The sequence below is a fragment of the Vanessa cardui genome, chromosome 25, assembly GCF_905220365.1.
Source record: "Vanessa cardui chromosome 25, ilVanCard2.1, whole genome shotgun sequence".
Taxonomy (NCBI): Eukaryota; Metazoa; Arthropoda; class Insecta; order Lepidoptera; family Nymphalidae; genus Vanessa; species Vanessa cardui.
The window spans coordinates 9,244,067-9,265,097 of record NC_061147.1 but is presented as its reverse complement, the minus strand read 5'-3'; the positions used below and the strand labels follow the sequence as shown (position 1 = coordinate 9,265,097).

The 21,031-nt window shown below is 34.9% G+C and overlaps 2 protein-coding genes across 2 annotated transcripts in view; one reads left to right on the top strand and one right to left on the bottom strand.

Moving 5' to 3' along the window:
* Positions 1 to 20,826, top strand: part of LOC124540413 (protein boule) — a 50,673-nt gene extending 29,847 nt beyond the window's left edge. The window contains exons 2-4 of the mRNA XM_047117938.1: positions 19,316 to 19,378; positions 19,676 to 19,829; positions 20,394 to 20,826. Of these exons, the coding sequence (XP_046973894.1) occupies positions 19,316 to 19,378; positions 19,676 to 19,829; positions 20,394 to 20,542 (366 nt within the window). The 3' untranslated portion in view covers positions 20,543 to 20,826. The remainder of the gene's footprint in view (positions 1 to 19,315; positions 19,379 to 19,675; positions 19,830 to 20,393) is intronic.
* LOC124540411 lies at positions 217 to 3,558 on the bottom strand. The gene is made up of 2 exons (XM_047117937.1): positions 3,138 to 3,558; positions 217 to 1,332 (listed from the first exon to the last, which is right to left on the bottom strand). Exon 2 carries the CDS (start codon positions 1,231 to 1,233, stop codon positions 292 to 294), a length of 942 nt encoding a protein of 313 aa, XP_046973893.1. The 5' UTR covers positions 1,234 to 1,332; positions 3,138 to 3,558; the 3' UTR covers positions 217 to 291.
* Positions 20,827 to 21,031: the final 205 nt, after the last annotated feature.

Genomic DNA, 21,031 nt, shown 5'->3' with positions numbered 1-21,031 from the left:
TAGTGATCGAACTTCACTTTAGAAGTTCGTTTGATCATCTATTATTATTACGTCACTTCATTCTTCAGATATAGTATAATAAACAGGTAGATGTTCAGAGCAAGTATTTAGCAATTAGGTGTTTTAATTAAAAGCATTGGTTTTTAATTAACGAAATTATATACTATATTCGTAAAAAGAAAAAATAAACAACAACAACAAGTATTATTCAGGTAATCAACGTCTTACAAAAAATTCAATCATATACTTATGCGTTACAATTTAACATTAAATCAAAACAATATTATCAGGTTAACAAATCAAATTATTAGTATGTTCATTGTTTATGGTTAATGAACAAACAGACCTTGCGAAAACGCCCTCGTCCAGTATAGGTCGGTTATAAAACCTAGCGAAAGTTTGAGATGAGCTGGACCAGCCAGCTGCCTTTCTAATCACATCGATTGAAACTCCTGTCGAGGCCGCAGCGGATGTGGATGCATGTCGAGTGCTATGAGCGCTGAATACGCTCACATCCACCCCGGCCTCCGCGAGAGTTTGTTTTATCCACCTACTTAAAGACTGAGAAGAAGCTTTTCTATGCGGTTTTTTGTAGGTGATAAAAAGACTTTCCTCATTATCAACTCTAATATCGGAAGTTACTGACACGTAATCATTCAAAGTGGTAGATGGGCAAATGGAGGGGTTTTCTCTAAAATATGGTAAGATCAGCACTGGTTGATCTCTACCGGCAGCAGAAGTTTTGATAACTTCTGTTATAGGTATCTGTAATGAATCGGCACATTTATTAATATTCGAGATTTTTATAAGAGATAAAGTTTGAACTCTATGGCCGGTACAAATCGCTAACAGAACGCAAAGCTTTTTTGTAATTTTTTCTAAAGGTAAATTTCTGTTAGGAAACCATTTAGAAATGAAGTTGAGTACTAACTGAGGATCCCATGTTCCCCTGTACTTGGGAATACTCGGTTTCTTTTTATAAATGCCTTTCATAAGACGTTTTATTTGATCATCAGATCCTAAATTCCCACCAATAAGTAAAGACAGTGCTGATCTATGTGTATTAATAGTACCATAAGAACCTCCTTTATTAAACTGTTCAGCTAGGAAAGTCAATATGTTGACTATTTCGGGTTCAAACGTGTTTATTTTGCATTGGCTGCAAAATTTCCACCAAAGTTTGAATGAGGAATTGTACTGCTTTATGGTATTATCCGATATGGAGGAAAGCATAAGATCTAAGGCTACTGATGGAATATTTCGCCGGGAAAATGCAGTCCGGAGAGCTTCGCGGCTCCCAGGGTAAGAGTCTTGTGCAATGGGTGTTGCGATCTGTAAGGAGAACGCAAAAGATCTATATGAGAATTTAAAAATATAATTTTTGAAACTAATATTGATTTTAGCAGTGGGAACCAAGGTTGACCAGGCCAATATGGAAAGACTAATATGCCAGTAGCTTTGTCATTAATAATTTTTCTTATACATTTCAGTAAAAGGGAAAAAGGTGGAAAAGCATAGAACCGATATGGACGCCAATTTATTGTAAATGCATCGACTGTAAGAGCGTCAGGATCTCTCTTCCACGAAACGTATGATGGACACTTAGCATTGGTACGAGAAGCAAAGAGATCTATTTCGGGTTGACCCAGTTCGTGAACTACAATTTGGAAAGCCCATGGTGATAGTTCCCATTCTGTGTCAACGTTTATTTTGCGAGATTCTTCATCTGCTTCGACATTATCTTTTGTATTTATGTAAGATGCGAAAAGCCATATATTTTGCTTCTCACACCATTGCCAAATAGTCTTTGCCAGATCATTTAAATGTGGATACTGTATCCCGCCCATACGATTGATATAACTAATTGCTGTTGTATTGTCAACGCGCAATAAGATGGAAGTATTAAAACTGTTTGAGGCGAAACATTTTAGACCCATGAATATAGCTAAAAGCTCTAAATAATTTATATGATATGACAACTCTTCAGTTGTCCAGCCTCCATTAACTCGTTTTTTATTACAGTATGCACCCCAGCCTATTCTAGAAGCATCTGTAAATATTTCGAGGGAAAATTCTGCATGAAGTCTCATGTGATTTGATGATGTATAGATGTTCTGCTTCCACCATAGCAAATCTGGTAGGAGTGAAGCAGGCAATTTTATTTTAGTTTCATAATTGTTATATTTTTGAAGTTCCAGATATTTATGTCGTTCTAGGGCCTTAGTATATAACCAACCATATTTAATTGCTGGACAAGCTGAGACTAAAACCCCAATCAGCTGTGAAAATTCTCTTATAGTACAACTGGGCAATAAAGAATATTTTTTGACCAATTTATCGAGGTTAGTTCTTTTACCTGTTGGCAAAGAAATTGTCAAGTCAGTAGAATTAAATTGAAACCCCAAAAATTTACAAGTCTGCTGTGGTGTTAAAACGCTTTTATCTAAGTTGACTATAAATCCTAAGCATTGAAGAAGTTCCAGAGTCCTGGTGACGTTTTTACGGCACTCATCAAAGCTATCCCCGATGCACAAAATGTCATCGAGATATACTACGGATTTATAGCCCTCTAGTCTAAGAAAACTCATGACTTCTTTCATTATTTTTGTAAAAATTCTTGGAGCCGTACATAGACCATATGGGATGGCATTAAATTCATAAACCATGTCATTAAAAATAAAACGTAAATATTTTTTATGGTCATCACAAACTGGTACAGAAAAATAGGCTTCTTTAAGGTCTATCGTAGCTAGGTAGCCATTTTGTGGTATTAATTTCATTGCAACCCTATGGTCTTCCATTTTAAAATGTGAAGGTTTAATAAATTTATTAAGCTGCTTTAAATTTAAAATAAAGCGTTTACCGCCATTAGGTTTTGGTGCGAGAAAAATACTGGAGATAAAATCTCCTTCTGAACGCTCGCAAACTGACACTGCACCTAGATTTATGAGCTTATCAATAGCTACTTGCATATCAGTTTTTTCCTGACATGTAAATTTATTGGATGGGATGAAATGTTGTACAATATTACTGCAAAAAGGGATAGCATAACCTTCGAGAATCCAATTTAGAATCAATGGATTTGTTGTTATTTTTATCCAACAATTATAGAAAAAATGAATGCGACCGGCATGTACCTCTAACGTTGTTGGGCCGGAGCACGTGATTTGGATTGGCTCTGCTGAGGCTGCGTCGCCGGTTGCTGCTTCAGCGTTTGGTGAGCTCGGCGGCCGGCCGGACCCGTCTTCTTGTATATATTGCGCCCCCCCCTGTTCGCCGAAAAACGGGAGGGGGCGGACCAGTTTACCTGGGACCGGATCCGAGTATTTGAAGTTGAAGGCTGAGATGAAGGTGTATTTTTGACTGGTACAGATTTTTTAATCTGCAAGCTCTGTTTTTCAATTGCTTTGGAAGCTTTTATTTTTTCTGAAAGCTTTTGTCCAAATAGCGTCTCATCTCTTTCTTCCTCTTGTATCAAACTCAAGAACGCTTTATCTAAACCTGGCGTCATAAACTTTTTTCTGACCTCCGTCTCAACGTGATGAAGGTCACATAGAATACGGCTGCTGTCGCTTAATAGTTTTATTGCTTTAATTCGTTGTGACCCATCTTCAATAAGCAAAGACAAACCTCTGTTGAGGGCAGTTATTCCTAAAGCAAGCTGCTGCTGCGCGCTCTCAACTCTTTTGTCTTTATACCTGGTAGCCTCCGAGATGGTAGCTGCTATTTCAGGGTTAAGCTTGGGAGCTTGTAAAAGCGGGCAATTTTCGGGAACTTGGTATTCCTTCATCAGTTTTTCCTTAGCCTCTTTTTCTAAGCCTTTTCTTAGAACCGGAGTCCAAAGCTGGGCTAAATTTTCGTGTATTTTTTCGCCAAATTTTGGCTTGTCTTCTGTAGTTTCTCCCAAAGCTACAAGAATTTCCGGGTCTAAAGCGGGCAAGGTCTCTTGAGGCGTGTTTTCAGTGCCGTTGTCGGTAACTGCCAAATCTTCACGCGCCTCGTCTATTGAGCCTTCCGTTGGAATTATCGAAGGAAGTACCTCACATTGAGCCTCGGTTTCTAAAAACAAAAACACGAGGGTTACTTTGTATGCTCACATAAAATATACGTATGAAATTGAACATAAGTCAGTAACGTTTCGTAAATTTAAATTTTGAATAAAATATTTACTTTATAAACCTCAACATAGTGTTTGGTCTATATAAATTGGCTTTTATAACAACCTGCGGTAGTTATCAAAGCTTATATAGTTTAATATATTCGTGTTGATCCGCGATCAACCTCCAGATGGCATATTAAAAGTAAAATGATTTTGTAGTAACCCACGGTTACTATCCAATCTTATATTAACTTTGTGTTAACCCACGGTTAACATCCAGTTTGTATTATTAGATAAAATATTTACTCTCTCTTTGCTGCTTTGTGATAACCCACGGTTACCCTCATAGCACAGAGATATAAAAATTTAAAACTTGTGTTAACCCACGGTTAACATCCAGTTTGTATCAATAGATAAAAAAGTTATCATCTCTTTGTTGCGTTGTGATAACCCACGGTTACCCTCATAGCACAGAGATATAAAAAGCATTGCGTTAATCCTCGATTAACGTCCAGCTCGTGGAAATTAATTCATTTTTAAATCACTTAAAATGATATATAACACTTTACTAACCTGAATTTTCTTCCAAGGAATCCGAAGATTCAATGATACGCTGGCGTCGTTTCAATTCTTTTTCCTCCAATCTCCTTAATTTGTAATTGTATCGATCAATTTTTTCAGCATAACTTCTTTTCGGCATTGTGAAAGTATTTAACAAGATGGAAAAGTCCGTACGCTGCCTCGCACGAAAAAAGAATGACGACGGTTTGCTCCGTAGTGCAACAAGAAACAGAGGTACCTACCCACAAAAAAAAAAAAAAAAAAAAATTGAATCGATATCTCGATTATTTCGATTCTTTAAATCGTGCGACTGCCTTGTAGGATTAAAGTACTACCTGTTTATTATACTATATCTGAAGAATGAAGTGACGTAATAATAATTATTAATTTAACAATCAAACTGTTTTAAATTATTAAAATAATCACTTCTGGGCAAGTGTTTTTCTTAAATTCGTGGTTTTGCGCCGACATATACTATACTATATTACTATAGTAAGTAAACGAATTGATTCTTGAATAAAATCAGCGTTAAAGATCTTATTAATACGCCACGCAATTAATGCTAATTTAATGTCCTACAATTTAGAGCCCACAGGCGAGGAGACATTCCCAAAATATAATGCCATCATCAAATTTAATCTCGGAATATTTGAGGCTGTGTAGGTACGATAAAATGCCTATTGATTTTGCTTAATTTAGATTGTACGAACCGGTTTCTGATTTTACGAATATTATGCTTATAAGCTGAATAAGGAGACAATCTTCTCTTTCTTTCAAGTCTTTCAAGTCTTTTCACAATCCAAATATTGGTCAAGTAAACTTTTATGATCACCTTTGTATCGTTATGTTACAGATTTAAATTTAATAAACATAAACTACAGTAATTTCTCTTTTCAAATCGATATTAATATAATAAATGTTAAAGTAACTCTGAATGTCTATCTGTCTGACGCTTGTTCACTACTAAACCAAAATTTGGTATGAAGCAAACTTGAAATCCACGTACTTTTTTTGCTTAACACAAAAACCTGTAAAACGCGAGCAAAGTCGCAGGCGACATCTAATAATTGTATACTTTTTACAGTTAGTATATATTTCAGCGTTATGAATATATTAGAGTAAATTATATTGGATCATAGTAAAGAAAATTTGACGATGTTTGTTAAAACTGCATGTACAAAGAACGAAAAATCTTAGTTCCCAAATCGGTGGCATAATGGAGCTAATATTTCTTACTGCTTTAGTATATATGGGTAATGGTGGTCACCACTTATCAACAGCTCACCCAACAGTCAAGCAGCTGCCAATTATACCTACCTACCTACCTTGACGACAGCTTTACGGCGTCGGGTAATTAAATACAATTATAATCATGTATTATGTTATAAATATATTAGGTTGGGGAAAAAGTCTTTTGGCATATAGTATGTATGAACTTGTAATAAAATCTCTTTGGCTATACTATTTGTATCTGGCTGGTTTTGGTACCATTAAAAAGTTTTAATTTTAAAGAAGGCACTTCCAAATTCAAATTAGGAATTTGTGTGATTTTCATTTGTTTTTGTTGTTGTTAAAATGAGTGAATCTAAAGAAGAAATTCGATACATTTTAAAATTTTACTATAAAAAAGGTAAAAATGCATCTCAAGCCGCGAAAAAAATTTGTGATGTTTATGGACCTAATGCAGTATCTGTGAGAGTAGCGCAAGTTTGGTTTAAGCGTTTTCAAGCCGGAAATTTTGATATCAAAGATGCATCTCGCTCTGGTCGCCCTGTTACGGACAAAATTGATGCCATTTTTGAAAAAGTGGAGCAAGATCGGCATATTAGTAGTTACGATGTAGCTGAAAAACTGGCAATTGACCACAAAACGGTTTTGACTCATTTGAATAAAGCTGGGTACACAAAAAAGCTCGATATATTGGTGCCTCATGAACTCACTGAAAGAAACCTAATGAACCGTGTACTCATTTGTGATTCTTTATTACGACGTAATGAAACCGAACCATTTTTGAAGAAGCTGATAACTGGTGATGAAAAGTGGATCACATACGACAAGAACGTGCGAAAAAGATCGTGATCAAAGGCCGGTCAAGCTTCACAGACTGTGGCAAAACCCGGATTAACTCGCAACAAGGCAATGCTGTGTGTATGGTGGGATTGGAAGGGCATCATTCATTATGAGCTGTTACCGCCCGGCAGGACCATCGGTTCAGAACTGTATTGCGAACAATTGATGAGATTGAAGCAAGAAATTGAGAGAAAGCGGCCAGAATTGATCAACAGAAGGGGTATGGTTTTTCACCATGACAACGCTAGACCTCACACATATTTAGCCACTCAACAAAAATTACGAGAGTTTGGCTGGGAGGTATTAATGCATCCGCCGTATAGTCCTGACCTTGCACCTTCAGATTTTCATCTGTTTCGGTCTCTGCAGAATTCCTTAGGCAGTGTCAGGTTAACATCACGAGAGGACTGCCAAAACCACTTGTCGCAGTTTTTCGATCAGAAGCCCCAAAATGTTTACAGCAATGGGATCATGTCACTACCAACAAGATGGCAAAAAGTTATGGAACAAAATGGCACCTACATACTTTAGTCAAATGTAAATAAAGTATAAAAAAAACTTTTTGAATTTTCATATAAAATACGAAGAATCTTTTTCCCCAACCTATTATTATAGTCTCTTATACTACCCGTGTAAAAAGGAGACGGTTAAGTAAGCAGGACAAGATTTCACATTATAAAATAAACTTAAAATTAAAATTAAGAAAATACATTAATAGAGGCACAGCAGAGAACGACCGGCAACGGTTAGTAGATAAGTTTGAAAATTGAGAGATTTCTTTAAACTTTCGAGGCTTTTTTAATTGTAACTCTTATGACACAATATTTCATTTCCTCGTGGTTTGAATTTTACACGCTATTTACATAACTGTTTTGAGGCCCTTAGGCAGAACTCATTCTGAGCATTAATGTATACCCAGTATCACTGTACCAATCAATACCACATAAGAGAAGAGATTAAGAGAAGCTAAAAAGGCATATATATATGTATATGCAATAAGTGGTTTTATTGTCGATGAACAATTTTTCCAGAGCAACTTTGGGTTTTTACAAAAGTTTTGGAGTATTGGTAATGTTGACTAGGGCGGGTTTATTTACTTACATGAAATGTATATATATATACTACACATATTCATACTCTGATTAATTTGTAATATAATCTTCCAAAACAGGCTACTTGGACTTATTTCCGCAACGTCATATAAATTATTATAATTCAAATGATATATACTCGTAAAAGGTAGTATTATATGTTTGCATTTTAATATAAAACGAAAGTAGTATATAAAGTTAACACACTGCCTCATTCTTCATTTTATTGAATTTAATTTCGTTTAAAAGTTGAACATGATCTATCCCCAATACGCGTCATATATAATAATCAGTTTTTGCTAAATTGACTAATTTCGTTTATCTGAACAGCTATTGGTCGATAGAAGTCCACGGCGCATAGACGAACAATGAGCGTGCACATTAAAGCCAAAATTAATTAGACTTACAATCAGCGTTTCAGAAATTGCAGGTGAATGTCCTAAAAATCTTCTACATTCTACATGCATGACATTACCAAATAATACACTCTGTGCACCTGTGTTACCTTAATGAGTGAACAGATGATTTCGGGTTCAAACCCAGGCAAGTACCACTATATATATATATATATATATATATATATGCTTAATTTGTGTTTATAATTTATCTCGTGCTCAGTAGTAAAAGACAACATCGTGATGAAACCTGCATGTGTCTAATTTCACCGAAATTCTGTCACCTGTCTATTCCACGAAACCGCATTGGAACAGAGTGGTGGAATATGTTCCAAACCCTCTCCTTAATGGGAGAGGAGGGCTTAGCCCAGCAGTGGGAAATTTACAGGCTGTTACTGTACTATACTGTACACTTGGTGCAATTAAATCAATTAACCTCTATCAAAGAATTGCCTAATCCCCGAATTAAATGTGAAACATTAAGTACAGTAATAGTTTAAATCTTCGTTATATATACGTAAAATCAAATAGAATATTCTTGAATCCTAGGATTCTTAAAATAGGCGACCCGTTTTCCAGACAGTATTGTTCTCGTGTCTAGAATATACCTGCTTTAGGAAAGGTTGAAAGGTAAAGGATAATTCCTCTTAGTCTGGGAATACACAAGTGCTATGGATGAAAGATTCTGTGCAAATTATTTTAGGAATACTTTGACTACATATAAATCTCCACACATGCGCCTTTGTTTTTCAATTGTTGTTATCGAGTGTAGTGCTTTTTTTAGTTCCAATCAACATCACAATCGTCATTTCAGCGTCTGTCTTAATTTACTTGAGCAGTTTTTTTTTACATCTAAGCTGTTAAATGATTATATGTTACTTACGATTTTAACTTCAGTCTCGTGAACAAGACATTCGTAGGTAATGTCGAAATATCGAGCTCCACCGAACAGAAATAAAAGACATGGTAAATATCCCGTAATTAATCACTGTTATATATGTTAGTTTTTTTTTGGAAAAAACGTGGTAGAATAAGCTCCAGTTCTGCTTAAAGAGAGAGGAAACCTTAGCCTAGTTATGCTTGCAGGCTTGAAATTTTTACTTTTTTTCTTATTGAATCTAAAATATATAGCATTTATAAATAAATTGTGTAAGTTTTTTAAAGTGTAATAAAGATTATAATTTTAAATAATAATATCTTAAAAAAGCAAATAGAATTTAATTTTAAATAAAACGCAATATAATTTTCACTTTATACGTTTTTATCGTATGCAGGAATAAGCAAAATACAAAAATTAAACGTTAAGAAAAACTAATGCTTTGTAGGTAATAAGGTTCTTTTATATAATTAAATTAAAAACGTACAAAACGAATATTATAAAAAAGAGATTCTGATCTTGGAAAATATAAAATTAAAATAATCTTGGAGCAGTGGTGCAAAAACTTCATCAAAAGTATAACACCTCGCCTCATTGGCTCCACTGGTGACAGCCTCCTGTCACCAGTGGTTCATCACGCTGGTTCGTTTTTTGGCCCAGAGGATCGGAATTACGATTCAACGGGGAAATGCTGCTAGCATTCTTGCCACCATTCCACGCGGTCAAGATTTATAAAGCGACTAGTTTTAGTTCATATTTGTATATATTTAAGCATTTAAAATTAAATGTCTCTCATAGCATTTTAAATAGCTTAATTGTTAATATTTTAGATTAAATAATATTTAGGTGTTCTTTCTTTGGCTCAGATCTCGCTTCCTAACTTTCACCTTTGAAGACAAATCCAAACGTATTATGATATATTTTAATTAAACGATCTTTTGATATATGTATTTCTGTCAATCTTCCAGCCTCCTACTGAAGGTAATTTATCCCCGATGTGGCAACTGCGGTATGGCAACTAGTTCGCTGAGCCGTCATCTGTCACTGTCAAAAATATTTAATTAAATTCCACCGTCCTCCACACAACAATAGACATGTGAACTTTGAAAGCCATTAAGTTTGAACCCGCTATGATCATTGATTCATTTAGATATTCAGTGATATGGGCCGGGAATGAGAGCTCCTGAATTTTGAATGTGAATTGAGGGCTCAAACTAGAAGTATGAAAACTTTCAAGTGCTTGATCTATATTAATATTGTAAATGTAACTCTGTCTGTCTGTCGTTCTTTCACGACCAAGCAGCTGAATTGAATTTGATGAAATTTCGAATGAAGCAAAGTTGAACTCTAAAAAAGGACATAGGCTACTTATTTTCTTAACACATGACAACCAACAACTCTACGGCGACTATGAGTTATTTCATAACTCTAAATTTGCCACATGTATTTTTAAAATCAAATTAGAACAGCGTTGTTGAATCTTTAAGCAACAATAGGAGAGAACGTTACAGGGCACTGAAATGCAGTCATTACGCAAAATCAATGTATTTTTATTCGAATAGGCCCATAAAAACACTATTAATGGTCAGATTACAGCGTTGAATTAAATTGAATCTACGATCGGCTTGGAAAGTAGATTCCACTGAGAAGAACTGGCTAGAAACTCAGTGATTAGTTTATTCCACGATTTTAAAAACGAAGAGCAAGGTATCCGTTTCTATAGTAAAATTCCGCAGACATCTTTAACTTTGCCTATTCGTAAATTCAAATCATTTATAAAAAATGCATTGGTAAAAAAGGCGTATTTCTCGATAATTTATATTATAAATTAATAATTTGAAGTTGATAAAAAAACGGGGAATTAATACTTAATGTTTTCTTAAATTTTCGCGATTACACATTGAAAAAATCTTATATCTACTTAATAATAATGACATATTTAATTATTAAAAAAACAAAATACCCGACTGCACACTAAAAAAAGAGTAAAACTTTGCGTTGACGCAGAATTAACATGTTCCCGTGGGAATTTTGAGAAAAAACGTATCCTATATTAATTACTCCCGTGATTGAAATGAATCTAATGATACCGCATACATATTTTTTTAAAGGGAAATTTAGAAAAAATATTATTATGTCTTTATCCCGTGGGACTTTTAGGATAAAATGTATCCTATGACACTCCCGTAATCAAGACAAATCTAACGATACCTCATACATCAAAATCCATCAAGCCGTTTAGGCTACAGGAGGTCACAAAGGAAAAGACATACATACATACTTACATACACTCGAAAAACATTACCCTCCTTCTTTGGCAGTCGGGTAATAAAACTAGTTATAACGGATTTGAATCGCGTATATTAATTATTTTTGGCATCCCGACGTTTCGAGCATTTTAACCTGTCTACCCGTGACCACGAACGCTGTAAAGTGCTCGAAACGTCGGGATGCCAAAAATAATTAATATACGCGATTCAAATCCGTTATAACTAGAATTAATACCTGTTGACTTCCACTTAGGACGTATTAATTTAAATATTTGTATTAACTAACATGACTTTTTATTTTTAAATGTTGAAAAAGAGTAACTACTGAGTTTCTTGCCGGTTCTTCTCGTTAGGATCTACTTTTCGAACCGGTGGTAGCTTCACTTAATTGTTAATTGACGATTCAAAAGTGCTTGTAAACGCCAACTTGAATAAAGTTTATTTTGATTTTGAAGCATGTTATAAATATTCTACCTATAAATACCTTGTCTGACAAATTTTAAGACCACTTTTTTCATTATATAAAAACATTTTATATGCCGGGTTCCGGCTTTGAACCGAAACACTTCAGAAACTACAGCCTTGTTAGTTAGACCACTAGACCAATGAGGCGAGTTAACCGAACCATAGCCTTCTGTCATCGTATTGCTGAATAAATGATCGGCCACACGAGCGATGGTCGTGACGAATGGGTTACTTTATCGTCCGTGTATAGGTACACGGTCGATATAGCGATTTCCGATCACGGAAATGTAGACGCTCTTTTATAGTAAAGAAACTTTTCGACCATTTTAGACCAAAATACATTTTTATTTTTATTTACAATTAATATGTATCTAGACACGCGGTAGCGTGTCAGCCAAGTTCAGGTAACAGAACTGGCGAGTAGCACCGTGTGTAATTTTACACAAATAATTTATTCAAGGATATCATAACCATGGCAAAAAGACACAAGATTCAGACTCTTTGGGTCATTATCATCCTCAATCCAAACTCATGCTTTAAGCTTAAATGGAGGGATAAATAGGAAAATTCGAAATATATTTAAATATATTTTAATATCGAAAGTATATGTTTTTATTATTGCTTGGTACTATTGAAACCTTAATTATGAGAATTCATCAACTTCAATGTTACACATTTCCGTTGCATCACGTGACCATTCATTCAACTCTCATTTCCACCCTAGTCTCGTATTGATCGCAAAAGAGTCATTATTTGGATGCTCAGACGCCCAAATATTCATCCGACCTTGACATCAATAATTTTATGTTATAATACTATGGATAAATATATTTTATGCTTCGTCCCAAATGTTTATAGTTTCATTATCGAGTTTCTGATTTATGACTGTAAGCTGAAACGGCCTTGATATTATAGATGTATTCGTGTATGGCAACTCTTTTGAAAATAAAACAATTGACAATAGAGGTCGAATCGATGAATATTTAGGGACTTTGCTTTTATTTGGTGCTCGGAAATCACTCTCATTAAAAGTTATCACTCCATCCTCGTGAGTTATGTGGTGAATACTCTGTGATCATTAAAGTAACTCTATCTTTTTTCGTTTCGTTTATCTATTTGTTTCAATCACACCATTGGACAGAATTAAGGTAGGGCTTTGTGCAAGCCCGTCTGGGTAGGTACCACCCACTCATCAGTTATTCTACCGCCAAATAACAGTACTCAGTATTGTTGTGTTCCGGTTTGAAGGGTGAGTGAGCCAGTGTAACTACAGGCACAAGGGACATAACATCTTAGTTCCCAAGGTTGGTAGCACATTGATGATTAATATTTCTTACAGCGTCATTGTCTATGGGTGTTGGTAACCATTTACCATCAGGTGGCCCATATGCTCGTCCGCCAACCTATACCATAAAAAACTTGTACTCTAAGATAGGACATTGCTAGTGTTTATTATTACCTCGAAAATCAACCTCTATAACACGGGAAAAGTCATGGGAATAAACTATTTAAGGGGTTATAATATGTCGCAAAATTATTTTTTAAATTTGACAATTAGTGTAGTACTAAACTCTTTAGCTTTGTAACATTCGGTCAAATAATTGAGCCAAATGCAAGATGTTCATGATCTAATTCTGACCTTCTTTCATAGCATGATGTATACGTATTTTTCATCTACACACATAATAAAATTGGAGTGTCTGTTTGTAATATTAAAATAGCTCTTTTTTACTCAATGCACATGTATGTATTCACGGTACATATACCAAAATAACATTTGTTCAATTTTTGTCTGTCTGTCTGTCAGTTTGTACCGGCTGGACCGAATTTGACTTTCACTGGCAGATAACTGATATAATAAGGAGTAACTTACACTACAATATTTTATTTATATTTTGTTAAATTCAAACGCGTACAAGGTCATGGGCACAGCTAGTATTAAATATGTGTGAAGGAGTTAAATATGTGTGTGTTAAATGCATGGTAGTGTGTGAATTTTTATTATCTTGATGTATTTCTAATGATTATTAGGCTGGCGTATTTTCATTAAAAGGGTTAAGACGCTTCTGCTTCGCTTGTAATAATAATACAGATATTTGAATAGATCCACGTGTTCTGCACTGATACGCAATTCCATGATAATTCAAAGGAATCGTTTGATGAAAAGTAATCTTCCTTTTCCCTCGCGAGGGTTTTCGATCCCTTCCGTTTATTTGTAGGGTTGCAGGGTAAAGGGCGTCATTATACAAACCTTCAAAACTTTCAGAAATTTTCATGTTAAAAAACCTCGTGAAGTACATCTTATTTTACATCGATCTTGATTCGAGTATCCGATTGTTTCATTATGGATTTGCTAAATTCGAAATCTGAAGAATTTGATCAAAGGCAAAACGTTAATATGTTGATGAAGTAAAAAAGTACATAAGGACGAATTCGACATTCATATTCAGAAAATATATGTAAAACGCTTTCTTAACAGTAAGATTAATATTTAACAATAATCTTCATCAACCTGTAAATTTCCCATTGCTGGTCTAGAGCCTCCTCTCCCATTGAGGAGAACTATTGGAGCATATTCCACCACGCTGCTCCAATGTGGGTTGGTGGCACACAAATGTGGCGGAATTTCTATGAAATTGGACACATGCAGGTTTCTTCACGATGTTTTCCATCACCGAGCATAAGAGAAATTATCAACACAAATTAAGCACATGAATATTCAGTGGTACTTAATTTGTTTGAACTCGCAATCATCGGTAAAGATGCATGCGTCGTAACCACTGAGCCATATCTGCAGTAACAATAATATCAAAATATTAACAACCAATCGGATATGGAAGGCGAAGAACTTGCCACACCTTAAAACACTTTCCCGTTTATTATAATGAAATGCCGTTTATTATACCGATTTAGGCAAAAAGTGAGAAAGAAATATATATATATATATATATATATATATATATATATATATATATATGTCTCTTTCTAATATATTATTAGTAACAATTTACAGTTTTATGGGGCGTTAAGGCTTTGTCCAAGCCCGTATCGGTGAGATTATTCATCAATCATGCCAAAGTCAAAATATTCTTTATTCAAGTATGATCGTAAAAGCAATTTTGAAACGTCACGTTTCGGACAAGAGCCTCAAATTTTTAATGGGCCAAGTTAAAAATAACCATGGAAACTTATTATAGAAATGAAAGCCGTACCCCAGGAAGGAAGTATCAACTTTTCGAAGACGGAATATTCATATATATTTAACGCTCCTTAGTATGATTGTGTTTCGGTTCGATGGGTAATTAGTTATTGTATGTAAAGGCACGTCATCTTTTTTATGGTATAGGTTGGCGGATGAGCATATGGGCCACCTGATGGTAAGTGGTCACGATCATCCATAGACAATGACGCTGTAAGATAACCTAACTTAACCTTGGGAACTAAGATGTTATGTCCCTTGTGCCTGTAGTTAAACTGGCTCACTCACCCTTCAAACCGGAACACAACAATACTCAGTACTGTTATTTGTACCTACCCAGACAGGCTTGCACAAAGCCCTACCACCAAGTAAAGTATTACATGGGTAATAATATTTTAGTTCTAAATGTTTGTGCTTTGGCGATTTAAAATATGGTTAATACTTCTTACAGCGCCAATAATGTGGGTGATGGTGGTAATGGTAGGAAGGGCCCTGGTGCATAGAAAAAGAATCGGGTCCTCATCCCTTATTTCTAAATCTGTCCTCATCCCTTATTTCTAAATCCCTGTGCGCAGGGTCGTGATTTTCTAGCTTCAGAAGCTTAAGGTTTAGTTTAGAGGCCCCCCTGAACTCCGGGGCCCTGGTGCACGGCACATCCTAGCCCTACGATAGCTACGCCACTGTGTGGGTGTAGATTACCACTTATCGCCAAAGTGCCAATTTATCTAGACTGCTTTTTTATTTTAAAATAAGTGTATAATCGTATATCACGACTAACCTCAAACATATTAAAAAAAACCTTTTCATATATTTGGCAAATATAGATTGGTACTCTTGCGCACTATATATTGACAATTATATTTTATCATTGTCTTATGTATAGAAAATCCAAATATCTAAACAGACCCTCGCGTAAAGTAGAAGAATCTAAAAATAGGAGAGATTACTGAAACAATGGGTGCTCTCAAAGGGCTTGAAAAGGAAAGTGTTCCACAAAGAAGGCCGTTGAGAGCGCCACTTCTAGGTTTTAGTCTTTGTAAAGCGAAAAGTGTTAAAGATGTACATACATACGCCTACGTTTTCATACGTGTTGCTTTGTTTCGAGTATGTGTGTTTTGAAGAAGTGTTGAAATGGAGTTACGTATAAACAATATTAACAAATTATAAATTATTTCCTTGAATGGAATGTAATAGTGTCTTTTTGGTATGTTTTTATTGTCAATTACTTACTGCTTCGCTTGCTCTTTCAGGGTCGTGAAGTATCATCACATAGTATAAAACAAAGTCACTTACCACTGTCTTTCCCTGTGTATGCTTAGATCTTAAACTACGCAACGGATTTTCATCCGTGTTTTTGGTAGATATAGTGATTCAAGAGCAAACTTTTGTATAAAATACATTGGCAATATAGTATAGAAACACTTATAATTTTAGATGTTTCTAATGTGGAGTAAATAAACAAATTCTGTAGAATATTTAGTATCAGTATTGCACCCGTGTGAAGCCGGGGTTGTCGCTAGTTAGGTATAAAAACCTTATGTCCTTCCTTGAAGTTCGAACTACTATAGTTTTATTTCATCAGATTCAGTTAAGTATATTTTCCATGAAAGAGCAACTGATAAGACAGGATATACTTTCGCATTTATAATATTAGTATAGACGTTAAAATATTGAGTTCAGTGAACAGTAATTGAGGTTCTATCAAGAAATGATTAATAACAGTTCGCGGAGTGGGAAAACGTAACGACCACGCTTAATGTGTTTTTTATTTGTTGTAATGGCTTTAATATTTAGTATTTATATTTAAGTTGTCGTACAATTTGTACTGGTGTTTTATATTAATGGGTTTTACATTTATAGATTCAATACATCATTATCCTTTTACTAGAACAAATAGACCTAATAATATTTCGACACCTCCCACGCATAAAGTAACATGTTTTTAGGAACCAATTGGATTTTGGTATAATATAAATACTACGTCCCTGAAAAACATATTGTCCTTTAAATAACGAGATTTTAATTCGCTTATAGTATTATCATATTTAAAGAACCGCGCATATAGTCATCTCACAGGTTGCGACGGTTTGCACATTTTCAGACTTTCAGACTTTCAGACAACACAGCTTCAGACTTAGCACATTCAGACGTCTCATTTAAACAGTATCATTACATACGTCTGATCAAAACATTGCAACACAGAAGATGCGACTTTATGCAATGTCGAAATTTTGTAGATTATACTTCGTAACTATAACTTATGATTATATGCGTCGTATTAAAGTAAACACCTTGTGACAATACGAATAAAGTTTATAATTTTTTTTATCATTTTTAATAAAATATGATTTTTTAATTCAATAAATGAGTCTTATTATAATATCTTAAATAAAATCTGTGCGGTGTTCCAAAATTAATCACAAACTGTATTTAGTGACTGACAAAAAATCAAAGTTAAAATTCGTTCTATTGAAAAATCACAAATTTTGTCATACGACTTCATGCGTCGATTTCGAAACTTAAATCAGGAAAATATTTAGCAAAAGTATTCAACACTTCTATATTCAAATCAAATAATAGAATGATGCATTAAAGATTATAGATTGTCGAGATTTGACAACTACAATTTTTTAAATATAAAAAAACCAAAATAGCAAGACCGTTACAAAAATATTGGAGATAAAGTAACAGACCGAGATATCCAGAGGGAGTTGAATCGAATCAATTTATTTGGAAATGGTCGTGTTTCATCTATAACAATCTAAGTATGGACGAGTATTGCTTGAGGAATCCGTTAAAGGTATTAGATATAAACGTTTTGATTTGAGCAAGCGATTCTGAACCTTAAAGGCTTTGATAAAATCTGCCTTTTAAATGAATTGTTTCGTTGGATAAATCGCCACTTATAAGGCTGAACATTATGTTCAACTTTCGAATCATGCATGGTAGTTTTCTTGGGAAAAATTAGTAACGGTAGTGTCCCATTCCTTTCCGTCCCAGTCTCTTTGAGATTATTTAGACCTCACAGGTAATGATAGCGACTTTTGATTAAGGATATCGGATTATTTACCGATGCGCGGTGTTATTGCTCGTTTAGCTCGACCCGGAGGACACGAGGTAGTAAAAGGTAGCTCCCACGGACGCGAGCGACTCCATCCTCCACACGAGCAACTTTATCCTCCTCTCCTTATTTTGAATCAAAACTTGTTTTTTTTGAAGTCAAGGAATTCCCACTACTGGGTTAAGGCCTCCTCTTCCGTTAAGGAGAGGGTTTAGAACATATTCCACCACGCTGTTCCAATGCGGGTTAGTGGAATGCACATGTGGCAGAATTTCTATGAAATTAGATACATTCAGGTTTCCTCACGATTTTCCTTCACCGCCGAGCACGAGATAAATTATAAACACAAATTAAGCACATATACATAGTGGTGCTTGCCTGGGGTTGAACCCGATATCATCGGTTAAGATGCATGCGTTCTAACCACTGGGATACCTCAGCTCAAAAACAATACCGTTTACATTGCCACAAGAGGTTCAAATCTAATGCCTCGGAAAGAGCGTACAGTCGTTACTCCTGCACTCCTATTCGTTCCAATCGTGAACGATAACAGTTCCATTGTATTGTAAGAGAAAGGAAATCAATTATGTTCTTGCGTTCTTATACCAAGTTGAACAGTTATTCTTGAAAATAACAATCGGGGATGAAATCAGTTGAGATATAGTATAGCGATTGTTTTAATACAACTATACGTAACAGATGCGCAATTTTAGTGCGTAAAATCAATGGCAGCATCATCAGCATTCTTAAGATGATCACCAGTAGACTTGACTGCTTGTATATCAATCATTGTTGTGTTCAATAGTTTTTCTTCTTTACTTCTTTAGTTTTATTTATTGTACTAACACTATGATTGAATTGTTACTAACAAATTGGACGTATGGTCTAAAATAAATTATTTATTATCATTATTATAGCTTAATTGCTATATTACAATTAATATAGCATAAGATAGCGTGAAGCTTATACTAATTGCCTTCCAGGCAGAATGTATCATATAAAGATGTCATTGTATTTAATCAAAATGACTATGTATTTTTAAGTCTCGAAAAAGAGTAATTACTGATTTTCTTGCCGGTTCTTCTCGGTAGAATCTGCATTTCCAACCGGTGGTAGCATCACTTGATATAGTTTGTTAAATGCCGATTCAAAAGTGCTTGGAAAAGCCTACTTGAAGAAAGTAAATTTTGATTTTATATTTACAAGTTATTTTTATTTTATTTTCAGAGCGGTGGGGTTATGTTTTCACCACTGGGACGTCTTCGTGTCGCCCAAGCTGTACGAAAGCAGGTAACTAAAAACCACCGTCAAATATTTTATCTTGGAAAATTAAAGTTGGAACATGAATTTCTAGGAAAAGTCGTCCATCGTTACAAGGAAAATGTCTATCAAAGTGTAGACGGAATGAGGGCACATATCCAGAAATGGATCTCCTAGCCAAATATTGATTATACTATCAATTACTAAGCGAAATTATTACTATTCGTCGAATATTGTTTCTTTTTAGTAGATTTTATATGTACAACTTTTGGTACTGTGAATTTTCTGAAGTAATATTCAAATTATCTTTTTCGTTTTCTATTTCAGATAAGTCAACTTCCCATGTTGACGTCTGAAGCTGCGCCTCTTCAGGCGCCTCTCTGCTATCAGCTGATTTGCCCTCCCCTGGCACCACTGCCAGCTTGCGCACCGTGCGAGATGCCACCACCACCTTACGCTGTTTATCCTCTACCGTTTGATAGTAAGTTCGCTGTGATTATTTTGATAACAGTACACAAAGTACAAGTCAAGTTGATTTTTATGCATTGACATATGGCTAATTGGCTATATATGGGGCTATCCGATCCAAAAAATCACAACATATTTTTAATATAACTTTTTTTTGTATGTAATTTCGAATGCACATATTGGGGGTGGAAGGAAATTATTAAGAGAAACTTGTATGATTAGTTACATGCAACTGATAATATATTTACTTAACTAGCTTAGATTTAAAAGACCTACACCTCCCTTTCAAGAGACAAGGAGGCCATTTATCAACTATGTGATATTTAGCAATAGTGAAGTCGGGGTAAGAAAAGGTTCGACACCTTAAGATCTATTTTCGTGTGCTCAGTATGAGCCATAATCTGTTTTACCGATCGAGAATGACATATTGCATCGCTTTTGAATCTAAACGTTGATTTTGCTTAGATTTAAAAGGAGCTAAGAGTAAAGGACTTGATAAAGGAATGAATTTAAAAACTGACGAAGTTTTCTTTCTCTGACTGTACATATATTAATAATATGTATGAATTTTATTCAGCCGCACCAGCATTGTATGCTCCGCCAACACAGTACGCGCTCCTACCGGCGCCCTACAGCACGGCCTGCTGCGAGCCATCATGTTGCGCGCCACTGGACAAACAGCCCCGCGTTCCAGCCCCCCCACTTCACCCCGCTTTTATTTACTGACTTTATATAAGTCATCAGTTAAGATATAATCGCTTAGATTAAGTTTTATAGCTCTATCATTATTTATATTATTATCATTGTCAGATTATGACGAATAATTTAGATTAATTTAAGATATTACAAATATTTTCGGGTTCAAATGATAAAATCAATGTCAAGTTATTCTGAATCGAAAAGACCCAAACATCTCTTTTAGATATTCGATAAGGTATTTATAATTGCAATGTAAGCGGCTTTTTTAGATATAATTTTAGATTTCTGCAAATAAAAAACCATTCCTTTCGCTCGAGTCTTCCAATCTTTATTATGCTCAATCAATTTATGTGTTTCTTACTAAATTTATTTCACGATACATTTGGGAATGGCATTTGATGGAGATGGTTGAAGTTTATAAAGTGATGCAAAAGAAGTGTTCAAGACTCTCGTCTATTGGGTGTGTTTTTGACAATTTTGTCTATATCTGGTTGTACCTATATCTTAGATAAATAA